This window comes from Xenopus laevis, chromosome 2L (assembly GCF_017654675.1).
Source record: "Xenopus laevis strain J_2021 chromosome 2L, Xenopus_laevis_v10.1, whole genome shotgun sequence".
In the NCBI taxonomy this organism is placed as follows: Eukaryota; Metazoa; Chordata; class Amphibia; order Anura; family Pipidae; genus Xenopus; species Xenopus laevis.
Genome location: NC_054373.1, coordinates 95337737 through 95359510, shown reverse-complemented (window position 1 = coordinate 95359510; position 21774 = coordinate 95337737). Strand labels below are relative to the sequence as shown.

At 36.7% G+C, this 21774-nt stretch overlaps 1 protein-coding gene across 6 annotated transcripts in view; it reads right to left on the bottom strand.

The window, feature by feature from the left end:
- LOC108708284 overlaps positions 1-21774 on the bottom strand; it is a 115440-nt gene that overhangs the window by 43797 nt on the left and 49869 nt on the right. For 5 of the 6 annotated variants that reach the window (XM_018246827.2, XM_018246826.2, XM_018246830.2 and 2 more), the window contains 8 exons: positions 19153-19308; positions 17967-18057; positions 16486-16636; positions 15799-16000; positions 14235-14413; positions 4154-4319; positions 3636-3797; positions 1860-2023 (listed from right to left, as the gene is read on the bottom strand). In XM_018246827.2, coding sequence (XP_018102316.1) covers positions 1860-2023; positions 3636-3797; positions 4154-4319; positions 14235-14413; positions 15799-16000; positions 16486-16636; positions 17967-18057; positions 19153-19308 — 1271 coding nt within the window. The remainder of the gene's footprint in view (positions 1-1859; positions 2024-3635; positions 3798-4153; positions 4320-14234; positions 14414-15798; positions 16001-16485; positions 16637-17966; positions 18058-19152; positions 19309-21774) is intronic. The other variant, XM_041582217.1, reaches the window with a different exon arrangement.

Here is a 21774-nt window from a genome sequence, read left to right as displayed (position 1 = left end):
AAAGTCCCAAATCTAGAGGCGCATGTTAATAATTAAGGGCTGAACTCCACGGTGCGGCTTGTTCTGATCTGATGAGATGAGAGGAAGCGGATGCGACAAGACGGATGCAAAAATATAATGTAAGTAATAGGAATGTCAGACCTACAATCTGTGTACATCCGACACGACACAACTGTTGAATGAAGGCGTAACATGCGGCGTTCGCATCCGACAGTCGTGTCGTGACGAATGCGCGCACAGTGGCGTAACTAGATATTACTGGGCCCCACAGCAAATTATTTTTCAGGCCCCCAAAATGTTTAGAGGTTGACTTGTTTATCCAATATTTATTGAAATTGTATATGAATTAGGGCCTCATGGGGCCCCTATACCTCCTGGGCCCCCCTGCAGCCGCAGGGTCTGCTTCCTCTATAGTTACGCCCCTGTGCGCGCAGCTTGTTGTTCCCACATTCCTATTACTTACATTATATTTGGAGCATCGTCTCGTTCCATCCGCTTCCTCTCATCGTGTCAGATCGGAACAAGCCACACCCTTACTGTGTTAGACAGTGATGGACAGAAGGAAGTAAATTAACTTGATTGCCATAGACGTAAATGGTGCAGAAAAAATATAATACAATTTCCGTGTAGGATTTGTATTTCAGAAAAATGAGAGACGTTTTGTAAGGCAATTGTAGGAGGGGTGCTTTAACAAACACCATTAATATTATAATAATTTACTCAGTTAGGGCCCCACAAATATAAAGAAGAATTATCGGTTGTGGGGTATGAAATCCTTTACGATACACTTATTTCTATTTTAGATAACAAAATCTACATTTAAACTCACCTACAATTTCCCAAAGTGAAGCATACTATAGTTTATAGCAAAATGCCCTAATGCACCATTTTCAAAACATCCTTTAGTGAGATGCCCCAGAGCATCTTACGAAAAAGAGTTGAACAAGATAAGCTAATGGAAATGTTTTGATCAATTAGACCAAAAATTTACAATCTTTCATAACCAGTTTGGGATTCGTTATTCAGTTGGAGATTTCGCATTCAATTATGTCCTAAAGTTGTAAACACAATGCAGAAAAAGCATGTGACTTTGGACTATGCTAGCCCTAAATAAGCACAGAATTATTTTTTCTGCGATATACAATACCAGCATTTAGCTACTAATTAAATGTTCATTAACATTTTCTCTGCAAGATTTAAATTGTAATGAATATTTCAAAGCAATCACACAGGAAGAATGCATGAGTATCATTTCATTATATTGCTGAACATAGCAAACCAAAAGACTACATTAATTACCAAAGTGGTAGAAAACGACACAGGAAAGATAAAATAAGGCAATTTAATATTCCCAATTGACTATTACACAATTTATTCATTCAGTTGTGATGTGGATTGCAATGTTAAGTACAAGCATATGTGTAATGACTATCCTGTATTGCCTTTCTTTACTAAGCTGTTTTTATTCACTAGGTTTGTGACCAATTTGCTTTATAAGCTGTTTAGTAGTAATCATTTCAGTTTTTTTAACATAAGATTATTAGCAAAAACATTTGTTAAAAGAATCACCAACGTAGTTATTGGTTTTATGCATATAAAATGCGCAGACACACACACACACTTTTCCCTGTTAATCTATTTTCAGTATATTTTTTTTTTATTGCTCTTGGGTGTTTTTTTTCCTTTAAAAAAATGTATATATCTTCTCTCGCAAATCTTTAATAACCCATTTGGGCCCTTATAAGATTAAAAAATATATTGATATATTTCTGTAAATGGGCAGTCATTGTAAGTATGTACTTTACATATAGACATGGAAATCTTATTCTAAATTATGCAATGCAGTCTTTCTTACTTACCACTGCTGAATCTTTCCACCTGGGTGATGCCTGAAGGCTTGTAAAATCATGTAAACGTGTCAGAAATTTTTCCTCTCCGCCCCAATTTTGTGTCAACTGTGGTAAATGTAAGCTCTGATCACCCTTCAAAACTCTTGCAAAGGCATTGATGTAGAGACCCTCAACTGTGAATAGAAAAAGAGGAGAAAACTGAATTTCCAGGGACTTTGGAACTAAAATTTAAAAGGGAGGGGGGGTGATATCACTCCAATTTGCAGTACAGCAGTAAAGAGTGATTGAAGTTTATCAGAGCACAAGTCACATGACTTGGAGCAGCTGGGAAATTGACAATATGTCTAGCCCCATGCCCGATTTCAAAATTGAATATAAAAAAATCTGTTTGCTCTTTTGAGAAATGGGTTTCAGTGTAAAATTCTGCTGGAGCAGCACTATTAACTGATTAATTTTGAAAAATAAATTTTCCCCATGACAGTATCCCTTTTAGTACCATCCCTAGTTCAATGAATGTAGCATAAAGTCAGGAAGAGTAAAAGTAGCTCAAACTCAAGCATTTCTGGACCCACCAGAAAACCTTTTATATAGAAAGCTTGTTTTATGCAAATCACTATGGTGTTTATCCACACTATTGTTTTTATCCAGAATTCTAGCATGAATGCAGACACCTGCTAAGTAGTGTGAACTTGACTGTGATTTACTAATGGCAAAACTACATTGTATCTGCTTTGATAAGCCATTTGCAAGCTGTGGTGCAAGTTTTCCTTAGTTACTCTTTGCCCAAATTAAATAACTTCTGGCATATCAATGCGTGTAACATCAATAATGGCACTCTTATGTGATTCATTAGGTGCAAGTAGATGCAACTAATGGGACCCTAAAAACAACACCTGCTCAAAACAGCAATTAATTATAGTGCTAATATAGGGCCATATGCCTTTCATGCAACCATGAAGAAATGCAAAGAAAGCGTATAAGAACAAAGTAACTTATTTTGTGAATAGCGTGCACTATTTTTTATTTGTAATTAGTTTTAGGGCCCACTCACAGTTCTGCTTTTCTTTCCCTTCTTCATTGATTATAATTGTATCCAACCTTGTCTAAAACCTGCTTCTTCCTTGTTCTGTCTCTCACTTCTTATTTATATCTTTAATTTTATTAGACCCAAGAATAATAAGCATGCTACACAATTCTTCTCCAACACTAATCTAATCTAATTCTGACCATGGCTCAACCCAAATTAAAATGTGATTGTACTAGATCATAATAAAATAACATCTATATTTTTGAGAAATAGGTACATGAGAAATTGCCATTACCATACGCCCAACCCCTTTTAGATTGTGATCCAATATAGGTTATTTTCAGGACTTTACTTTAAAAAATGTTAGCAGACTAATTCATATTTACTTCATACCTAGCATTAACGTTTTAGCACTAACCTTTTAATGCTCTCCTTTTTCTATTTCTTCCAACCCACAAAGGATAATAACCCATAATTTACTTTACTCATAAGGGTTGAGTGTTAATAAAGGGTAGCTTTACACTGCAGTGGCTTTTGCAAGAAAATAACTGTATTTTGTCTGACAAATTATCTTTGTTGCATACCACTAAACTAATTTCAAGTTCAGCCGAGAGTGTGAAACCGAGAGAATGAGGCAGAAACTGAAAATACACAATATCTACGGTTCACGTGACTAGGAGAATTTCAAAGGGGAAAACTTGCACAAACAGCAATAAATTAACATATATATTTGGTTAAGACTGTTTTCTCTCTGGTACCTCCAAGTCCAAAAGCTTGTCTTATTTTGATACATATTCCAATTTCTTGGCGATATCTTGCTGCATTGTGAATGTTTATGTAATTCAAGGATGCTTTTTGCAAAGAAGATTTTTCAGCATCGACTCTTCGTTTGTACCAGTCTTTGAGTTGAGCTTCTGCAACTAACCAGAGAAACAGTGCAACATTCTAAATATATTTAAATAGTGACTAATTTACAACTTCTGTCCAGAAGGATTACCAGTAATAAGGTCTGTTTTAGGATTAATTGTCTTGAGAAGTGTAAATTAATTATATTTATTAAAACAGATACATATGCCAATTCATATACCAACTGTTAAGATCTAATGCAAACCACACATGGGGCTTAATGATTCCTGCAATTATTTAAAAATACTTTGTTAAATATTAAATTGTTGCTAAATTTTACAAGTGGTATGCATCACTTGTAACTTTGCAACTCCAGGAAAAACACCCTGGGATTAATTTTGGGATTAACGCTATTTCATAATCTATATACCTTGGCTCTGATCTCTCTCCATTAAATGTGCTACCATGTCTTTCACAAGTTTTGGAACATTAGCATCCTTTTGGAAAGTGGACATTATGGCCAGTTCTGACCTTCCAGGCTGTGCTTCCTCTGTGAAATAGTAGCCTTCAGAATACCTGGGAGCAGGCACTGGATGCTGCAGATGGAGAAAGAGTGCAACAAATCAGTGGGCAGTAACAGAATACTTGGCTTTGAACACACTAGCATATGTTATGCTGGATCAGCAATGCTAAATCAAAATAATGATGTCTGTAATGGTTTTCTTTCATGCTTGGGCTGCTTGCGGTGTTCTTGAAACAATTTTGATAAATATTTCAGCTACAGCAGTTTTTAATAAACTAGTAGAGAATACTAGGCCATAACAGAGAATAGCTGAAATAATGCTGCCTGCTTATATCCATTCACATATTAAACGTATATTTTCTACTACCTATTTAAACATTTTTTTTAATAGAATGCTATATATTGAATTTTAAAAGAAAGGAAAATAAAGTGGTAAAGAAGGAAGGGGAGGAGGAAATTAGCTGGATTTATTGTCTATTAGTTGAAGGAGGTGGCTGGCGATTCAAGCCAAACTTGCTTGGGTAGCCTCTGGCTAGGTATGTGAGTTTATACAAATTCCAATTGTGAGATGACAAGCTTGATCCACCGATTTAGGGTTGGCAGTGTAGGGCACATCCAATGTAGGGCGATCGTCTATTTGCAGTGGAATAGCAGCAGTCTTATCAGGCATCTGGTGTGTATTCTGGGCACCAGGGAGTCAAGGAGGCCTAGCAGGCAGGTAGTTGGGTTGAGCACTTGGGGTATAAAGGCCATAAAGGCCACATTTAGTATAGGTATATACATAAAAAAAAGTGATTAGTGGAAGAGTTTATATGCCGAGAACTTCCCACACCAGTCAGTTGAACTGAAGAAGCTGCTCGGATGAGTAGTGAAATGTCTTCATTGATTACTCAGCAAGTCCAGTTGTTTTTTTTTTAGATTTACCTATACTAGATATACCATGACCTGGATGAATGAAAATCTTCATAGTCACATAAATGCCACAATTTCCCTCCAAAATTGGTATATAGCAGGGCAATCCCACATGCAAGAAACCAGCGCTTGGAGCTGTGCACCATGGACAGTTAGAAGAACCCATTCTACCCATGACATGCAGTTTCCGTGGGATGAAATGTTTGATGGGTAATTTTATGTTGTATAAGTTTATCTCTTGTACTCTCTAAAGGAAGGTAGAGGTTATCTATAATTTATTCCCAATCATTTGGATCTATTTGAATATCTCTTAGAAATCAAATGCCTATATGTGTAGAGCTCTGCTCTATTGGGTTGGGCAATCAAGTCCTCAAGTTCGGAGTACTGAAGTTGTGGAGGAGCAGTTGAGAATTGCGCTGTACAGAGGTGGCTAATTTGTGTGTATCTGAACTAGACAGGTCAGGCAGAGCAAGAGTTTGGTGGAGAAGAGGTAAGGTATGGAATGCCCCGTTGGTATAAATGCTTGACAGTTTCTTCACCCCAACCTGGACCATGTTTCTAGGAAAGACTGCAAAGTGTGGAAGATTACTGTTGCCCCACAGTGGGGTGTCTGATGACCAGAAGTTGGCTGTTTTAGTTAAATGTAGCATAGCATCCCAGGCCCTATTGACAGCATCTATCACAGTTAGTAAAGGGCTAACATCTTTCCTGGTCCTTTACAAAGCATTATGCATGTTTTCAACAGATGCCAGGTATAAAGCCTCTAATATAGACGCTGGATTTTCAGCATTAAACGCCTTCCAGCTGGCTGCGTGGAAGGCTTCAGCTGCCAGGAAGTAAAGTTCATAGATAGGAGAAGCTATTCCTAGCTGGTCTTGCGGGGCATTTAGGGTGGCCCTATATAAAGTGGGAGTTTCATTTCCCCAAATAAATTCAGAATGCGTACGGTCTATGTCCCATAGGGCTTTCTTAGGTATATGGCAGGGGATATTATTCAGTATATAAAGAAGTTCGGGGAGATAAATAATTTTGTATATATTTATTCTGCTTCTTAATATGAGGGGTAGTTTTGTCCAATGCGCAAGTGTATCTTTAAATGTATGGTGAAGTGGGTATAAATTGTGTTGTAGAAACAATGCTGGATCTTTGTGTATGGTAATCCCAAGGTATTTAAAATTGTCTGCCACCTTCAGAGTGCATTCTGGATCCGTCATCTTATCCAAATTGACTTATCCAAATTAATTTGGAGGCCTGAGTATGTATCTATCTAAATATTAAGTTCATTTTGTATATGAACTAGTAAACAACTACTGCAGGAAGCAGTATGTTAAAAAAACAACATATTGGGAAATATTAAAATGCACAGTTACATTTTATTTCATGAATTTTAAATAGTAGTTGTTGCATGTGTAAAAGTTTGGACACCCAACAGTCAGTATTTAGTAACAGCCCCTTTGGCACAGATCACAGCTTCATTCTTTTTTGTATGGCTTTTTGTCCACTTTTCCTTCCAAATCACTGCTAGCTCAGAGATCTTCTTGGGCTGTCTTGCATGTTTAATATCTACCAGCATATGTTCACTGATGTTTAACTCAGGGGACTGTGGGGCATTCCAAAACCTTTAGCTTGCTATTCTTCAAGTAGCTTAAGGTCCCCATAGACGCAAAGATTTCTCTTGCAGAACGACCGATTTTAGCGAAGTCTGACCAATCCTTCGAAATTATCGTGCGGTTAGTGGGATTCGAACAATCGAACATCTTACGATTTTTCGGCCGACATCTGTCAGGAAATTCGGCCAGGTTAAAAAATCTTTGTCGGTCCCAGTGCAATCTATCTATGTCTGCAGGGCCAAGAAGGCAGCTACCCTTTGTTTTCCTGGCAAATTGGTCTTTTTAGTTAATGGACAATTCGTACGATCGTTCCGAGATAATCGTGGTCTCACGATGACGATCAGATCTTTTAAAAATCTCAACATCTATGGGCAGCTTTATGGTGGCATTTGAGATATGTTTAGGATCATTGTCTTTTATAAGAGCAATACATTTTTCAGCTTCAACATTTTAGCTGTCTGTTTCATATTGTCATCCAGAATTTGCTAGTATTTAGTGGAATCCAACCTTCCCTCTACAAAACTTTGTTCCAAAGCCAGGCTTTGGAAACCACCACATTGAAGGCAGCTTTTCAGCTGTTCGGATTCTGCATCACTACAGGAGTTCTCCTGTCCATGGAGTGAAAATAGCTAATATGTCAGAGAATGGGGAGAAGGACACATTTATTGCAGCACATTGCATACTGAAGTGGCAGAAATGCAGTTGATAGGAATAATAAGTCCTGATTGGTCTGCACTTGATAACAGTATAATACTTACGGAAATATAAAGCATACATTTTCCTACCATGTATATATGCTGGGCATATCTTCCCCACCCAAGCCACATAATTTATACTCCATATACCCCTTCATCTGCTAGTACCATCACATTTCCTTAAACAAATAGCAGCTTTCACCCAGCGGCCATTTTCTCTTACAGTAATATTTCTGCAAAAAGGACATGTATACCGTAAAGTTCATGCAATGCAGAATGCAGGTTTACACATACAGAACATACTTTGATAAAAAGTTCTGCTGGGGCAGAACACTGTTAAGGTGAGCTCAGGAGAGGCGGTTAGGAGAAAAAATAGGTTCAGACAGCTAGAGTTTCTATGGGAACCAGCAATGCTATCACTTCATTGGCTGTTAGACTAGAGGGTGTGTTTAGTAATCTGAGCTGAAAAGAACTGAGCATGCTCATAAGCCAACAACATGAAACGCTTTAGGCCATGTGGGGATTTTTTTGATACTTTTTAATATGTACTAATAAACTATATTTTTACTATAATATGCATGCTCTTGGGATTTTTGTGAATTTTTCATGCTCATAAGACAACAGCCAATGTAAATTTCTGAGGGAGGGGGCAGAGTGGGTTAGAGAAGGAATTCTAAGTGATTAAAGGAGAATTCCTTCCCACGGTGATAAATCCCCACTGGCCCCCCTCTGCTGGCCCCCCTCCCTGCCTCCCCCTGCTAAGTGTTACCCAAGAATTTGTCCCCTGTAGGATTACTGACCGTACATGCAGAGTGAGCACAGCGGAGCTCACAGACGTCATCTTCGGCGCTTAGGTAATCTTAGGGTTTTCTTCTGCTGCTCCGGCAATTTCTGTCACTTCTGGCGCATGTGCAGTTGTTGTGAACCGGAAGATTGCTTCACATGCGCATGTGCCAATATGGTGCTCACTTTACGAGGATTACCTAAGCACCGACGATGGTGCATGTGAGCTCCGCTGTGCTCACTCTGCATGTACGGTCAGTAATCCTACAGGGGACACAATTCGGGGGTAACACTTAGCAGGGGGAAGGCAGGGAGGGGGGCAGTGGGGACTTATCACTGTGGGGGGTTTAGTTCTCCTTTAAGGGGATGCTGCAGACTTACTGTTAACATTTTAACAACCAGAGTGACAGGTATCTAAAGATTTCAAAGACTTTACATTACATTTTTGTGTGTACAATTTTTAATTGTAAAATATATGATATTTGGGTTTTCTAAATGATGCATATATGATATTTATTAAAAGCTCACTGTTGAAGAAAGTGCAGTTATTTGAGAGTAATTTGATTTTTTGGCACTTAGAAGCCAAGTGCAAGACGGCTGTGTTTTAGCATTAATTAACAAAATACTACAGAAAAATACTTTTTTTTTCAGCATGTGATAAAAGTCAGCAAAGAACAACAGGGAACAACTGTATACTGACTGAAAGCTAATGGACTGAATGAATAAAGTTGGCACACTGTTTCTTAGTTTTCATTGAAATCTCCCAACATTTGACAAAAAAAATCTTCCAGGATTTAACCTTGAAATAATTTCCCCACTGCAGTTGACAAACGGTAAGCCTATAATTGCTAGGCCGACCCCATAATCCCTTTTTTAAATTTTGAATTCACATGAGCTTTCCTTGAATCCATTGGTACACACCAGATAAAGGTATCCTAAGAATCAGAATTAGGTCTGGCTAAAAACAAACTAAGTATAACAGCAATTGGAGCCTTATACCTTTTCTTAAATATTTATGTACCATATCCTCTGTCAGTCACTGACAACTTGTTTAATCAAAACTTCTGCATTTTTGTAGAATGAATCCTGTATTGAACCTTATTCATAATATCTTTGCTTAAAATGTTCAGTACCATATCTTGGGTCAGTCACTGATAACTTGTTTAAGCCTTTTGTACAGCTATCTGGCTCCTCTATTGTATATACAGTCAAGTGACAGATGCTTTTTTTTTTCTGGAGAAAAAAGCTCAAAATAACCTAGTGCACCATTGCCCTAAAACTAAGTTCCATCTAGTGGAAAGCAGTAATGGTAAAAATGCATTTAAAGAATAGAACTCTTCCTGATGGACATGGATCAGTGGCAGACAGACTGACAAGCAAAATGCTCAAGTGACAGGTAGACAAGGGCATTTTCACCAAAGTTATTTTCACCCAGATGGCAGCAGTCAAAATGCCAATGTGCCATTTCCCAAAGACTCAACTTAACACAACAGACAGAGTGGGGCTTTGTTTAGAGAACAGATAAAGGATGGCTGAACACAGTTGAAATGATAGCAATGCTGAAATAAAAACATCCTCTTAAAGACATTTTTACAAATAAACATCTTGCAAGATGAAAAAGATATTTTCATTTTTCATGTTAGTTAGCTTTCATTTCCTCAGCCAAGGACTGACATATCACTGAACCTTACAATGATCTTGCAGTTCCTGGGGCAAGTGTCATTTGTACTCTATAATATTTTCCTGGCAGGCTCTGTGCTGTAATTTTCAGTGTGCTCCTAACCTTTCAGCAGATCTTACCAGTAATACTGCTGGCCTGAAGCAGATTTCTGTGATAATGCTTCGATTTACTTCTTTGCAGTTTGCATTTGTGGCACAATACAACATGGATGAACACTTTTTAAGATGAATACTGAGATTTTGCTTTAGTGCTTTGACCTAAATATGCCAATGACTATCATTTGCAAAATGAAACCACTGTTATAATCCACATGTATTTCATATCATTACAGAAGTCTTACAAGTATATCGTTTTTGATTTTTGACTCATCATTCTTTCCTTTCAGCCTTGAGTAAAGGCTTTGCACTGTTCGTTGATATAGATGACTAGAAGTCCTTCACCAAGCACACTTGATTTTGCATGCAAAAGATTAATCTAATCAATAGCAAACATGTTTTTCCCCAAGAATTTTTATGGTCTAATAATGTTGCCGGAGAATGCCTCAGCATGTTGCATATCCTCCTACTAATATATAAAAGCAACTATATCAAGAAGGAATCGTCTGTGTACACAGTAAAAACATGTTATATTGTGTAACAGCTTTTAGATATACTGTCATATACATCAAGGATGTTCAGCTTGTGGCCCTCCAGCTGCTGTTGATAAAGCTGAATAGCTGGATAGTTGCAGTTTACATGTGTTGCAGAGCTGCCTGTTGATATAGAAGGGGATACAGAATGATCTGACAAAAAAGTTAGCACAGCCTAAATGTAAGAGGTGATTTCTGGTTTCTAGAGTATTTTAAACAGAATAGCAGTGTAGCTATACCATGTTGCACTAATATCTATCTACTATCTGCCATTACCACTCCACATGCTGAAATGTAGCACCTCCGTTTGTGACTGCAACTAGTATTTTATTTTTTTTTTTTATCTACAAATTAGGAATGCACAGAATCCATGATTTTAAGGATTCTGATTTGTTTCAGGCAGGCACGAGGATTCAGCCAAATCTGAATCATGCTGAAAAAGGCCTAATCCTGGCAGAATACCGAACCGAACAAATGCAGAAAGTGTGCTGCAAGTTTCCTTTTTATTATACCTATCTACTATCTTACTTATTCAAACCTTGAGGCACTCTTAGTTACATAGTTGTTATGAGTTGAAAAAGTCCATCAAGTTCAATCCCTCCAACAATCCCAGTGCACATGTATCACATACATAAACAGACCTATCTATATGCTCACATATAAAAACTAAATAATGTTATCCAGAATGTTTGAGACCTAATGCATTTCGCATTAGGGAGATTTCTGTAATTTGGAATTTCATACCTTACATTTGCTAAAAATCATGTAAACATTAAATAAACCCAATAGGATTGCTTCCCCACCAATAATGATTAATTATATCTTAGTTGGGATCAAGTGCAAGGTACTGTTTTGCTATTAAAGAGAAAAATGAAAAAGGTTTTAAAATTCAGAACTTTCTGGATAACGGATAACAGATCCTATACCTGTATACACACACAGGTACGGGACCTGCTATCCAGAGTGCCTGGGACTTGGGCTTTTCTGGATAATGCATCCTTTTGTAATTTGGATCTTTATACCTTAAGGCTACTAGAAAATAATTTAAACATTAATGGGCAGATTCATCAAAAGTAGAATTTCAAATTTATGTGAATTTTTTTTTACTCTAATAAATTTGAATATACTCGCAATTTGAATGGGAGGTTATTTAAGAAAAAAATTGAACATCTAATATTCGATCGAACAGTCCTCACCTGAAAATTCGAATCGAATTTGAATCGAGTTTTCCCTAAATCTCGAATGTCAGGAAGGCACTTAACATATTCAAATGGTTCAACGGTGCCATTCACTTAAATTAACTGGGCAGGCTTTAGGTGGCGAATATTCAAATTAGAACTGATGGTCGAGATGTGATGAATCCCACATTCAAATTTACAGTCGAATTGGGGGATTAAAATGTGTGAATTTTGACACCAAAAAAAAATAGGCCATTCGAATTTGAATTCACTATTTGACCCTTAATAAATCTACCCCCAAATAAACCCAATAAAATGGCTTTGCTTCCAAGAAGGATTCATTATAGCTTAGTTTGGATAAAGTAAAAGGTACTTTTATTATCACAGAAAAAAAGGAAAAAAGTTTAGAAAAATTTGGTTTATTTGGAGATGGGAGATGGCCTTCCCATAATTCAGAGCTTTCTGGATAACAAGCTTCTGGATAACAGATCCCAAACTTGTAGCTATACTAACTGTAGCTGTTAAGATCACAATAGCCTTGGATATTATGCTTGTTTAATAAATAATCCAAGCCACTGTTAAAGGTTTTAATAGATTCTGCAACCACATCACTTCCCTGCTAGATCTTTATATGTATACAACCATACTCCATCTACTGGCAAGACCAGTATAGCACTTATTCCTAATGACAAAATACTTTTTCTCTTTCTGACAATAAAATTAGGAACCTGTAAAGTTTTTTCCCATTTTCGTTTTATCATTTTTATTTACATGTTCTTTAGCATGTAAGGGTTTGTGCAGAGTTCACAGCATACTAGAAAGAAGGCTGGGATTTGTACAAAGAAGTAAACTATTATTACATAGCTTGCAAATAGACAGATTGCTATTAGATCAATTTATTATTTAAGATGAGGTAACACTTTAAAAAAAAAAAAGTCTGGGATGTGAAGGTTTTTGGAGCCATGTTTATTGTTCATATGTTTCACCTGTAAACTATTATTAAAGTATCACAGATTAGTACAGGTATGAGACCTATTATCCAGAATGCTCGGGGCCTGGGGTTTTCCAGATATATGGGTCTTGCTGTAATTTGGGTCACCACACCTTAAATCAACTAAAATTTTAATCTAAACATTATATAAACTAAAGCTTTCTCAAACGTATAGTACACTTGTCAGCAAATATTTACTGATTCTATGATACATTCAGCACCTTTTTAGAATACAAATGGAAGTACTTTCTCATACTGTGGAAATACTGATTGCTGCCCACAAAACATAATAATCTACAAAAAAAAGATTGACTGTAAAATTAACAACTTATTTCGAACCTTAACAGGTTCACAATTCACACTTTTTTTTCGTGATACAGTTTTTGTTCATCATTTTTTTTCACAAATCCCTGCTAGAATTTCACCATGTGGTCTTTCACTGGGAATAAACATGACCTATTGCACCAAACAAAACCACAGATGCCATTATTATACACCTCTTGATTTCTACATTACACTTATGGGATCAAAGCCTGACAGGGAAAATTTCTGGAATGAGCAACTGGGAGAACAATTATTTCGATGTACAATATTGATGGAGAATTTGCCACCAGCCTTTTTTTATTTCAACGAAGAACACTGTAGCATAGTGAAAAGAAGCTTCTCTAATAATGTAGGCAATGTATATACTACTGCAGAGCTAAAATGCCTGAACCACAATGTAATTTCACCTTCTCAGTGACTCCAATACATTTAGGTGAAATGTCATTGTGGTGTTTATACAAATGGCATGCATGGTGTCACTGTGGTTTCAAGCGAAGTGAAACACCACAAGTTCTTCTTATTTTACTCTTTCAACACACTTCACTCAAAATCTCATCAACTCTTCTCTTTTCCCGAAAAAGAGAATGTGGTCATCAGAATTATACAGAGGTCGGTGAGCGTTTTAATAAGGGTAACTTTGGCAACTGAACACTTTCTAATGGAAAAGCACCTAAATGTACACATATACCGCATGCACCACTGTTTTATGCAAACTATAAAATAATATTTTAGAACCTGATGAGTATATGGTAGACAGCCTTTCTGTAAATTGGAGCTTTCTGGATAACAGGTTTCCAGATAACGGATCCCATACCTCTATTATAATTATTTGTTTATATAGAATAACATATTTTGCAACAGTTTGCAGAAATTATAAATTCACATCAGTTCCTGTCCCAGTGGAGCTCACACTCTGAGGATCCTATAACATTCATATACAAGATGATAGGAAGCAATAAACCTGTATGCATGTTTTTGGAGTATGGGAGGGAGTACCTAGAGAAAATCCATGCCAGCACAGGGAAACATATAAACACATTACCCCAGCACTGTAAGGCAGTATTGCTAAGCATTGCTCCATCATGTGGCCCTAGAGCATTTGTAAGAATTGAATATGCACTTTGCATTTGTGGGCTGTCTTTTAACCACAAAATACTATAGAAAAATACACAATTTTCTTTCTCACCTCAGTATGTGGTAGAAGTCGAATCAACAGGGAACAACAGGGAAAAACTGTATACTGATTGAAAGCTGATGGACTGAGTGAAGAAAGTTGCTTGGAAGGCACACTGTTTCGTAGTTTTAGTTGAAATCCCCCAACATTGAGCTTCCCTTCATTGTTAAACACACGCAGCATACAGTATCCTGATGTGAATACAGACAAGGAGTTCCAATAAGATCATTTTTACATATAAAATGTTTAGAAATCAATTTTTTAGAGTAATAAAACTATACAACTTAAACCTTCGAAACATTTTGGGACTATCTAAGGCAGGGATCCTCAACCTTTTTACCTGTGAGCCACATTCAAATGTATAAAAAGTTGGGGGCGCAACACAAGCATGCAAAAAGTTCCCGGGGGAGCCAAATATGAGCTGTGATTCGCTATGTGGCAGCCTCTATGTGGACTGGCAGCCTACAGAAGGCTCTGTTTGGCAGTACATCTGTTTTTTATGCAACTAAAACTTTCCTTTAGGTCAGGGAATCAAGAATAAGCACCTGCTTTAAGGCCACTGGGAGCAACATCCAATGGGTTGAAGAGCAACATGTTGCTTGTGAGCCACTGGTTGGGGACCACTGATCTAAGGAATGATACTCTCTGGGACAATCTAAAAGGGTACAGGAATGCAAGACAGTGCTAAGGCAGAGGGCAAGTAATAAATAAGGCAAATGTTATATCCATAAAATAGTAAGACTTATAGGGATAAAGTATTTCAATGTGCAAAGTTTGCTGTAGGCCTATATCAAATAATCAACATACAGCATTCACTGGTCAGCTGCTGAAAAGCAAGTGTTTGATTGGTTGATATGAATTACTGGACCTGCACAAATTTGCCCTCTTTATTTCATTACCCAAAAGGTTTGCTAGTAAATAATTCTGTTGACGTATAGTATTGAAAGATTGTATAATCTTCATCAAATAAACAGAGTTCTGAGTGGTAGACTTGGTTAAAGGCCGGTTGCTGTATATTAAAAGTTTAACTACTTATCTATTCTACCAATCTTAAATCTGTTATAGTCCCTGAAGTGACTGCAGTGGTGTAAATTTAAACATCAGCATTTAAAAAGAAGTTACAAAATATTGCAGAATTGCTTTTTTTCCTCCAGAAAATATCCAGAGATACTAATGACAGGACATGACACTCAATTGAGATTTCAGGTACAAATCTAGTTAATTTTTTTATACAGTTATGACACTATAAGTGGTTTCATAAACAGCAGTAATTAAAACACTGTGGGCTGGAGTGGCACAGTTTCCACTCAAAGCACCAAGGGGCACCATTAGTAGTTCTGCACCAAAGATTAATCATTAGGGCAGTACTACTAATGCTGCCTCCCTTGCACCCTCTTGCTATCTGTAACAAACAGTGATCCACAATGATTTGCTTGCTCCTTACAATAACTGCAAATAAATAATCCAAGATTACCTTAACAACACAGGCTTTATGAGTGTACTTTTGGTGCAAACATAAACATTCTTCTATATTGCATTGCAGAACATAAATGAATAGGCATGATTACTCGCTTACCAATTACTGCCAAAGCTTTTGAGTCTAAATCCACAGTTGACACTTCAAATAGAACAGTAGAGGCAATATTAAGCTTTTCACCCTTAGTATTAACCGGCAGACAGAAATGGAATTCCGGATTTCTCCAATAACTATTTAAATCTGAAAGCGCAACAATTGGCGACATAGTTTTTTTTCCAGAATTTAGAATTTTTCCAGACACCTAAAGACAAATCAACATGATTTTACTCAGTATGATCCAAGTTCTTTGGACATTCAGAACAATTTAGTGAACATTTACCTTTCATTGTTTAATATATATATATATATATATATATATATATGTATATATATATATATATATATATATATATAATGTTCTAAATAAATATAATTAATCTGCCTATTCCTTTTATTCATGGTATTATACATATGATTAGATATCCAGATACTGCTCAGGCTAGTTTGTTTTATGTACAGTTTCCTTTATAGTAAAAAAAAAAAAGGAATTGCAATATACATTAATTTACCATAAGGATAAACCTATTATTGATGATCGTCTTGGGAAATATTCCAAGCCAAGAATAAGAACAGGCTTTACTATTACCACAGAAGTGAGCAGTTGTACCCTAAAGTAAATAAAAGTACTCAAAACCAACGTTACCAACTATTATTCAGTACTTTCAAGTACAATATCCCTTGACTTACCTTTGTTATTGTAGCATTGTCAGGGACATAATGTAGAGCATCTATATATAAATCAAACGACTGCTGTACAGTAGTAGGAGGAGGCAATATAGTTGATACATTATGTGGAACCCAGAATGGAATAATTGATAATATATGTTCTTCTTCATCTCTAAAAAAGACCCACAATACAAAAAAAATGTATTAAACACTTATTTTAATTACCTGATTAATGGGCTACTATTGCGTTTCACTGAAAAACTGTGAGGGTAATTATGACCGCAAGTGCTGTCAATCTAATTTCCTGCAGTTGTTGGGCAAAAATCCTTTAATTCACTTAATTCATTAATGGAACTTGCATTAAAAAGCAATCCTTTCAGTTCCAACTCCTTTGGGTGCACACCTGACACTGAATAGAAGCAGCATGGAGTCACATTGGAGTATGGTGTTGTTTGTTTCCCTATGTATGGTAACAATTAGCATGGGTGAAAGGGAAGACTCCTGGTTCTGTTAAAGAAGAACTCAACCCCCCACAAATAAAAACCCCTACGCAGTACCCTTTATAGTTCTCCCTCCCTGCTCTCCCCCCAAATAGTGCCCCTAATCCTTTACTCGCCTATAAGTGCAGAGTAAAGGTGGCCATAGATGCAAAGATCCGCTCGTTTGGCGATGTTGCCAAACGAGCGGATCTTTCCCCGATATGCCATTAACAGGCATGGCTGTATCGGGGGTAATCTGATTGTTCGGCCGTATGGCCGAACGATCAGATTACGATGTGCCATGAGCTCCGGCGGGATCGGTCGGGTCAAAATCAAACCTGACCGATCGACCAAACGACCGATCTCCACCGGGCGAAAGATGTCGGCACACGCCACACACGATCCGAAAATCGTACGAACCCTCGATTCGTACGATCCGATCTGTGTGTCTATGGCCACCTTAAGCTCCGCAGGGCTCATGGGAGCCATCTTCCAGGCTCTTCATATTTCTTTGGGACCTCTTCCTTCCCTTCGGCAATTTTCATCACTTTTGGCGCATGCGCAGTTGCTACAAACAGAAAGACTGCTCCAACTGCGCATTCGCCAATACAGTGCTCACTTCCCAAAGAAACTCAAAGAGCCGGAAGATGGCGCCCATGAGCTCTGCTGCGCTTACTCTGCACCTATAGGCAAGTAAAGGATTAGGGGCACTTATAGGTGTTATCACTTATGCAGGGAAGAGGGAGCAGGGAGGGGGAAATATGTAGAGTACTGGGTAGGGGTTTTTATTAGTGGGGGGGGTTGAGTTCTCCTTTAATGAGTCACATGGCTGTTGTCTGGCCAAGTACATTTGCCACCACAGACCACAGTTTTATGACATGAATTCATGGTCACATGGTGGGATCCTGTTTCAGCAGTGAATAACTGCTGCACATTTCTCTTTGCAACACATTAATATGTACTGACAATCACTGGTATGTTGACTAATCCATGCCACTTTGCTCCATGAATTTAGAAAATTACCTGCTTTTTCCTCTACTTGTGGTATTCTTTAAACTTTGGATTTCTTTTGCAGGATCATATATAGTAAATTCAATTGAGGAGTCATTAGATCCTAGAAGGAAATATTTTGCAAAAACCAAATATTAATATTAACAAGACAGAATTCCAACGATTCATGTCAGTGTGATTAGGATTCACTGGAGATGTGGGCTAATACAGTCTGCACTCAGGGAAACAATATTTTTCCTTAAAGGAATAGTTCAGTGTGAAAATAAAAACTGTGTAAATAGATAGGCTGTACAAAATAAAAAATGTTTCTAATATAGTTAGTTAGCCACAAATGTAATATATAAAGGCTGGAGTGAACAGATGTCTAATAAAACAGCCAGAATCCAACTTCCTGCTTTTCAGCTCTATAACTCTGAGTTAGTCAGCGACTTGAAGGGGGGCCACATGGGACATTTCTGTTCAGTGAGTTTGCAATTGACCCTCAGCATTCAGCTCAGATTCAAGAGCAACAGAAATGACCCATGTGGCCCCCCCTCAAGTCTCTGATTGGTTACTGCCTGGTAACCAGGGCAACCAGTCAGTGTAAACCAAGAGAGCTGAAAAGTAGTGCTCTGACTGACTTGTTATACATCAAATCACTCCAGCCTTTATACATTACATTTTTGGCTAACTAACTATATTAGAAACATTTTTTATTTTGCACAGCCTATCTATTTACCCAGTTTTTATTTTTACACTGAACAATTCCTTTAAAATATGCCCCCTGCGAACACTATGCTTCCCAGAACATGAGGTAGCTCCCAGGGTGCGAGGGTAAGTTTAGTGGCGTGCATGAGGTGCTTATACCAGCATGTTATGTGCATTCCTACTTCTAAAATTTGAAAATATTTTTCAAATAATTTTGTTATAATTATTACTTTTAGGCATGCATACTATAGGTTAAGCATTTGGGTTCAGCATGGAAAAGGAAAATATTGCATAGTCTAAATTAAATCAATGTTGGACACAGCATCTACCTTTGTGTCCATATTTCAAAGGATCATGGTCAAATATGTAACAAGAAGTTTTTTCGTTTATTTGTTTAAAATTATGTTATATTGAAATACAATGTGTTTATGTTAATGATAATTTATGTGCAACTTGACAGTGAAATGTACATTACTATATGGCTTGTTATTAATCAGTCAAGCTCAATTACCTGATGTGTTGGAAACTGGAGTACTCTCATCAAAAGAATATCTCTCAGAATGCAGTAAGAAAACATTTGAAAATTCTCTAGGTAGCCAAATTTCTTGAGTGCTGCTATCTTCCTGTTCAAATGCATTAATTTTTACCCATCCAAGTGTAAATGGATCTATTAAATAAATTGATGGTTAACAAAAATAGATTTTTTACATTTATTTTACTATATTCCTATAACATTTATTAGAAAAGAAACATATATCCACAAATAAAACAGCACATTGATTGGAGGCTCTTGAAATACAGTACTTTTGGCAGGATATGCTCTAGCCACTTTGTATCTAACATTACCACTTTAAGGGGGTTATTTACTACAATCTGAATTCATCTCATATTTTATTAATTAAAACAACTCGATTTTATCAGATCACAGAAAAACTTGATAAAATCCAGCGAAAGCCCAAATTGCTCTAAGTTTTTGGGCTTTTTTTCCACAATTGCTCTAATTTTTTATCAGTTTTTGCCGGAAACCCCGAAAAAGTTGGATTTTCTACATGAAAGATTTTGTACCTGATGCCCCTTAAGAACAACAGGGTAAAACTTGTGAAGGTGATGCACAACAGATTCTAAAGAGGAAGTTCACTTTTAAATTACCTTTTTGTATGTCATAAAAGGAACCATTGTAATCATCTTTAAAATTAGTTATGATTATTTATTTTGTATGCATTTTTTCATTCGCTATCCCCTTGTCAGGGTCACTGGCTCCTGCCATTGAGAAACACAATGAATGCGAAGCTTCAGTTTTATTGTTTATTGTTAATTGTTTTATATTGATTATATTTCTGTTATGACCATATCCAATTCACATTACATTCTGGCTTCCTAACATTTGTCTGCTTCCTAGGGTAATTAAGCTTTAGTGACCAGATTCCAAGCATGGGAGATACTAAACAAAAAAGCAAACACTGTTATTATGTTCCAAAATGGCATAAAAATTACAAATAATAATTACTATAGGAAACTCTAAAGTACACTAAGGGGTTATTTATTAAAGGTCGAGTTTGTGAGTTTTTTTCTACCTAGAATAAACTCACAACTCGACTGTTTGCTTATTTATAAAAAAAAAACAGAATGTAAAAACTCAATTAAATGCAATTTGGGGGAAAAACTCAAATTCTCGAATTGATTGCGTTATTGGTGAAAAAAACTGAAATACCTCAAATTGAGAAAGTTTTACAGTGCAAAACATCAAAAAAAAAACCAAACATCATGAAGCCTAAAAACTTCTTCAAATGTTTCAAGGGACCTCTGCCATTGACTTCTACATTACCTTGACGGGTTTTAGCTGGAGTATTTTTGGATTCTGGCTTTTTGCAGTTTCGAGCATAATAAAGCTAGAACATTTTTTATTTTTTTTATTCTGAAAAATTCAAGTTTTTACTGCTACTACACGCAACTCAACCTCTAGGGGCTGATTCACTAAGGGTCGAATATCGAGGGTTAATTAACCCTCGATATTCGACTAGGAATTAAAATCCTTTGAATTCAAATATCGAAGTCGAAGGATTTAGCGCAGATAGTTTGATCGAACGATCGAAGGATAATTCCTTCGATCAAACGATAAAATCCTTTGAATCGAACGATTCGAAGGATTTTAATCCAACGATCGAAGGTCGAAGTAGCCCATTCGATGGTCTAAGTAGCCCAATAAAAACTTTGAAATTCAAAGTTTTTTTACTTCGAATCCTTCACTCGAAGTTAGTGAATCGGCCCCCTAATAAATAACCCCCTTATTGTTAAACACACACTTTCAAAAATGAATGTATGCATTTTCGCTTGTAGGAGCAGGAACAAATGATAATCTATTGAAATGAATTATTTTGTCTGGATTGCTGGCACATGTAGCATTTTTACAAGATTTTGTTTATGTGACATTGTGCTGTGTTATTTAGTGGTGTTATTACGTAATTTCCACTATATCAATATTTATTGCCCATTGTTAAGGTGCCAGGTGTTCTGGTGTCATTATGCAGGTGTTCTGGTGTCATTACACAGGTGTTTTAGCACGAGTCACTACATACGTCATTACGGTTTGCCACCATTGCGTGATCGGATAGATGTAAAGTGTGATGATTTCTGTGAAATAGCAATGGTTTGTAATAGTAAAAAAAAAAAGCAAATATGATTTGTACATGTGTTTAATACCAAACTTCCATGTTTAGTAAACCACCTTTTATAGTAATACTGTGTTTTGATGTAAATATGTACCAATTTTGTACTCTTAAAATTATGAACATTCAGAAGATTGTGCTGGTTCATTTTTTGTTTTCAAGCTTTTTTGGACAGATTTTATTTCTTAGCAAGATTTTCGCCTTATGAAATATATTAAAGGCGTTGTTCACCTTTCAGTTAACTTTTAGGGGCAGATTTATCAAAGGTCGAGGTGAATTTTCGAATGAAAAAAAATTCTAATTTCGAGTTAATTTTTGTGTACTTCGACTAGGGAATAGTCCAAATTCGATTTGAAATAAATTCGAAAATTCAAATAACGAAATTTTTAATATACTGTCTCTTTAAAAATTCGACTTCGACCATTCGCCATTTAAAACCTGCTGAATTGCTGTTTTTGCCTATGGGG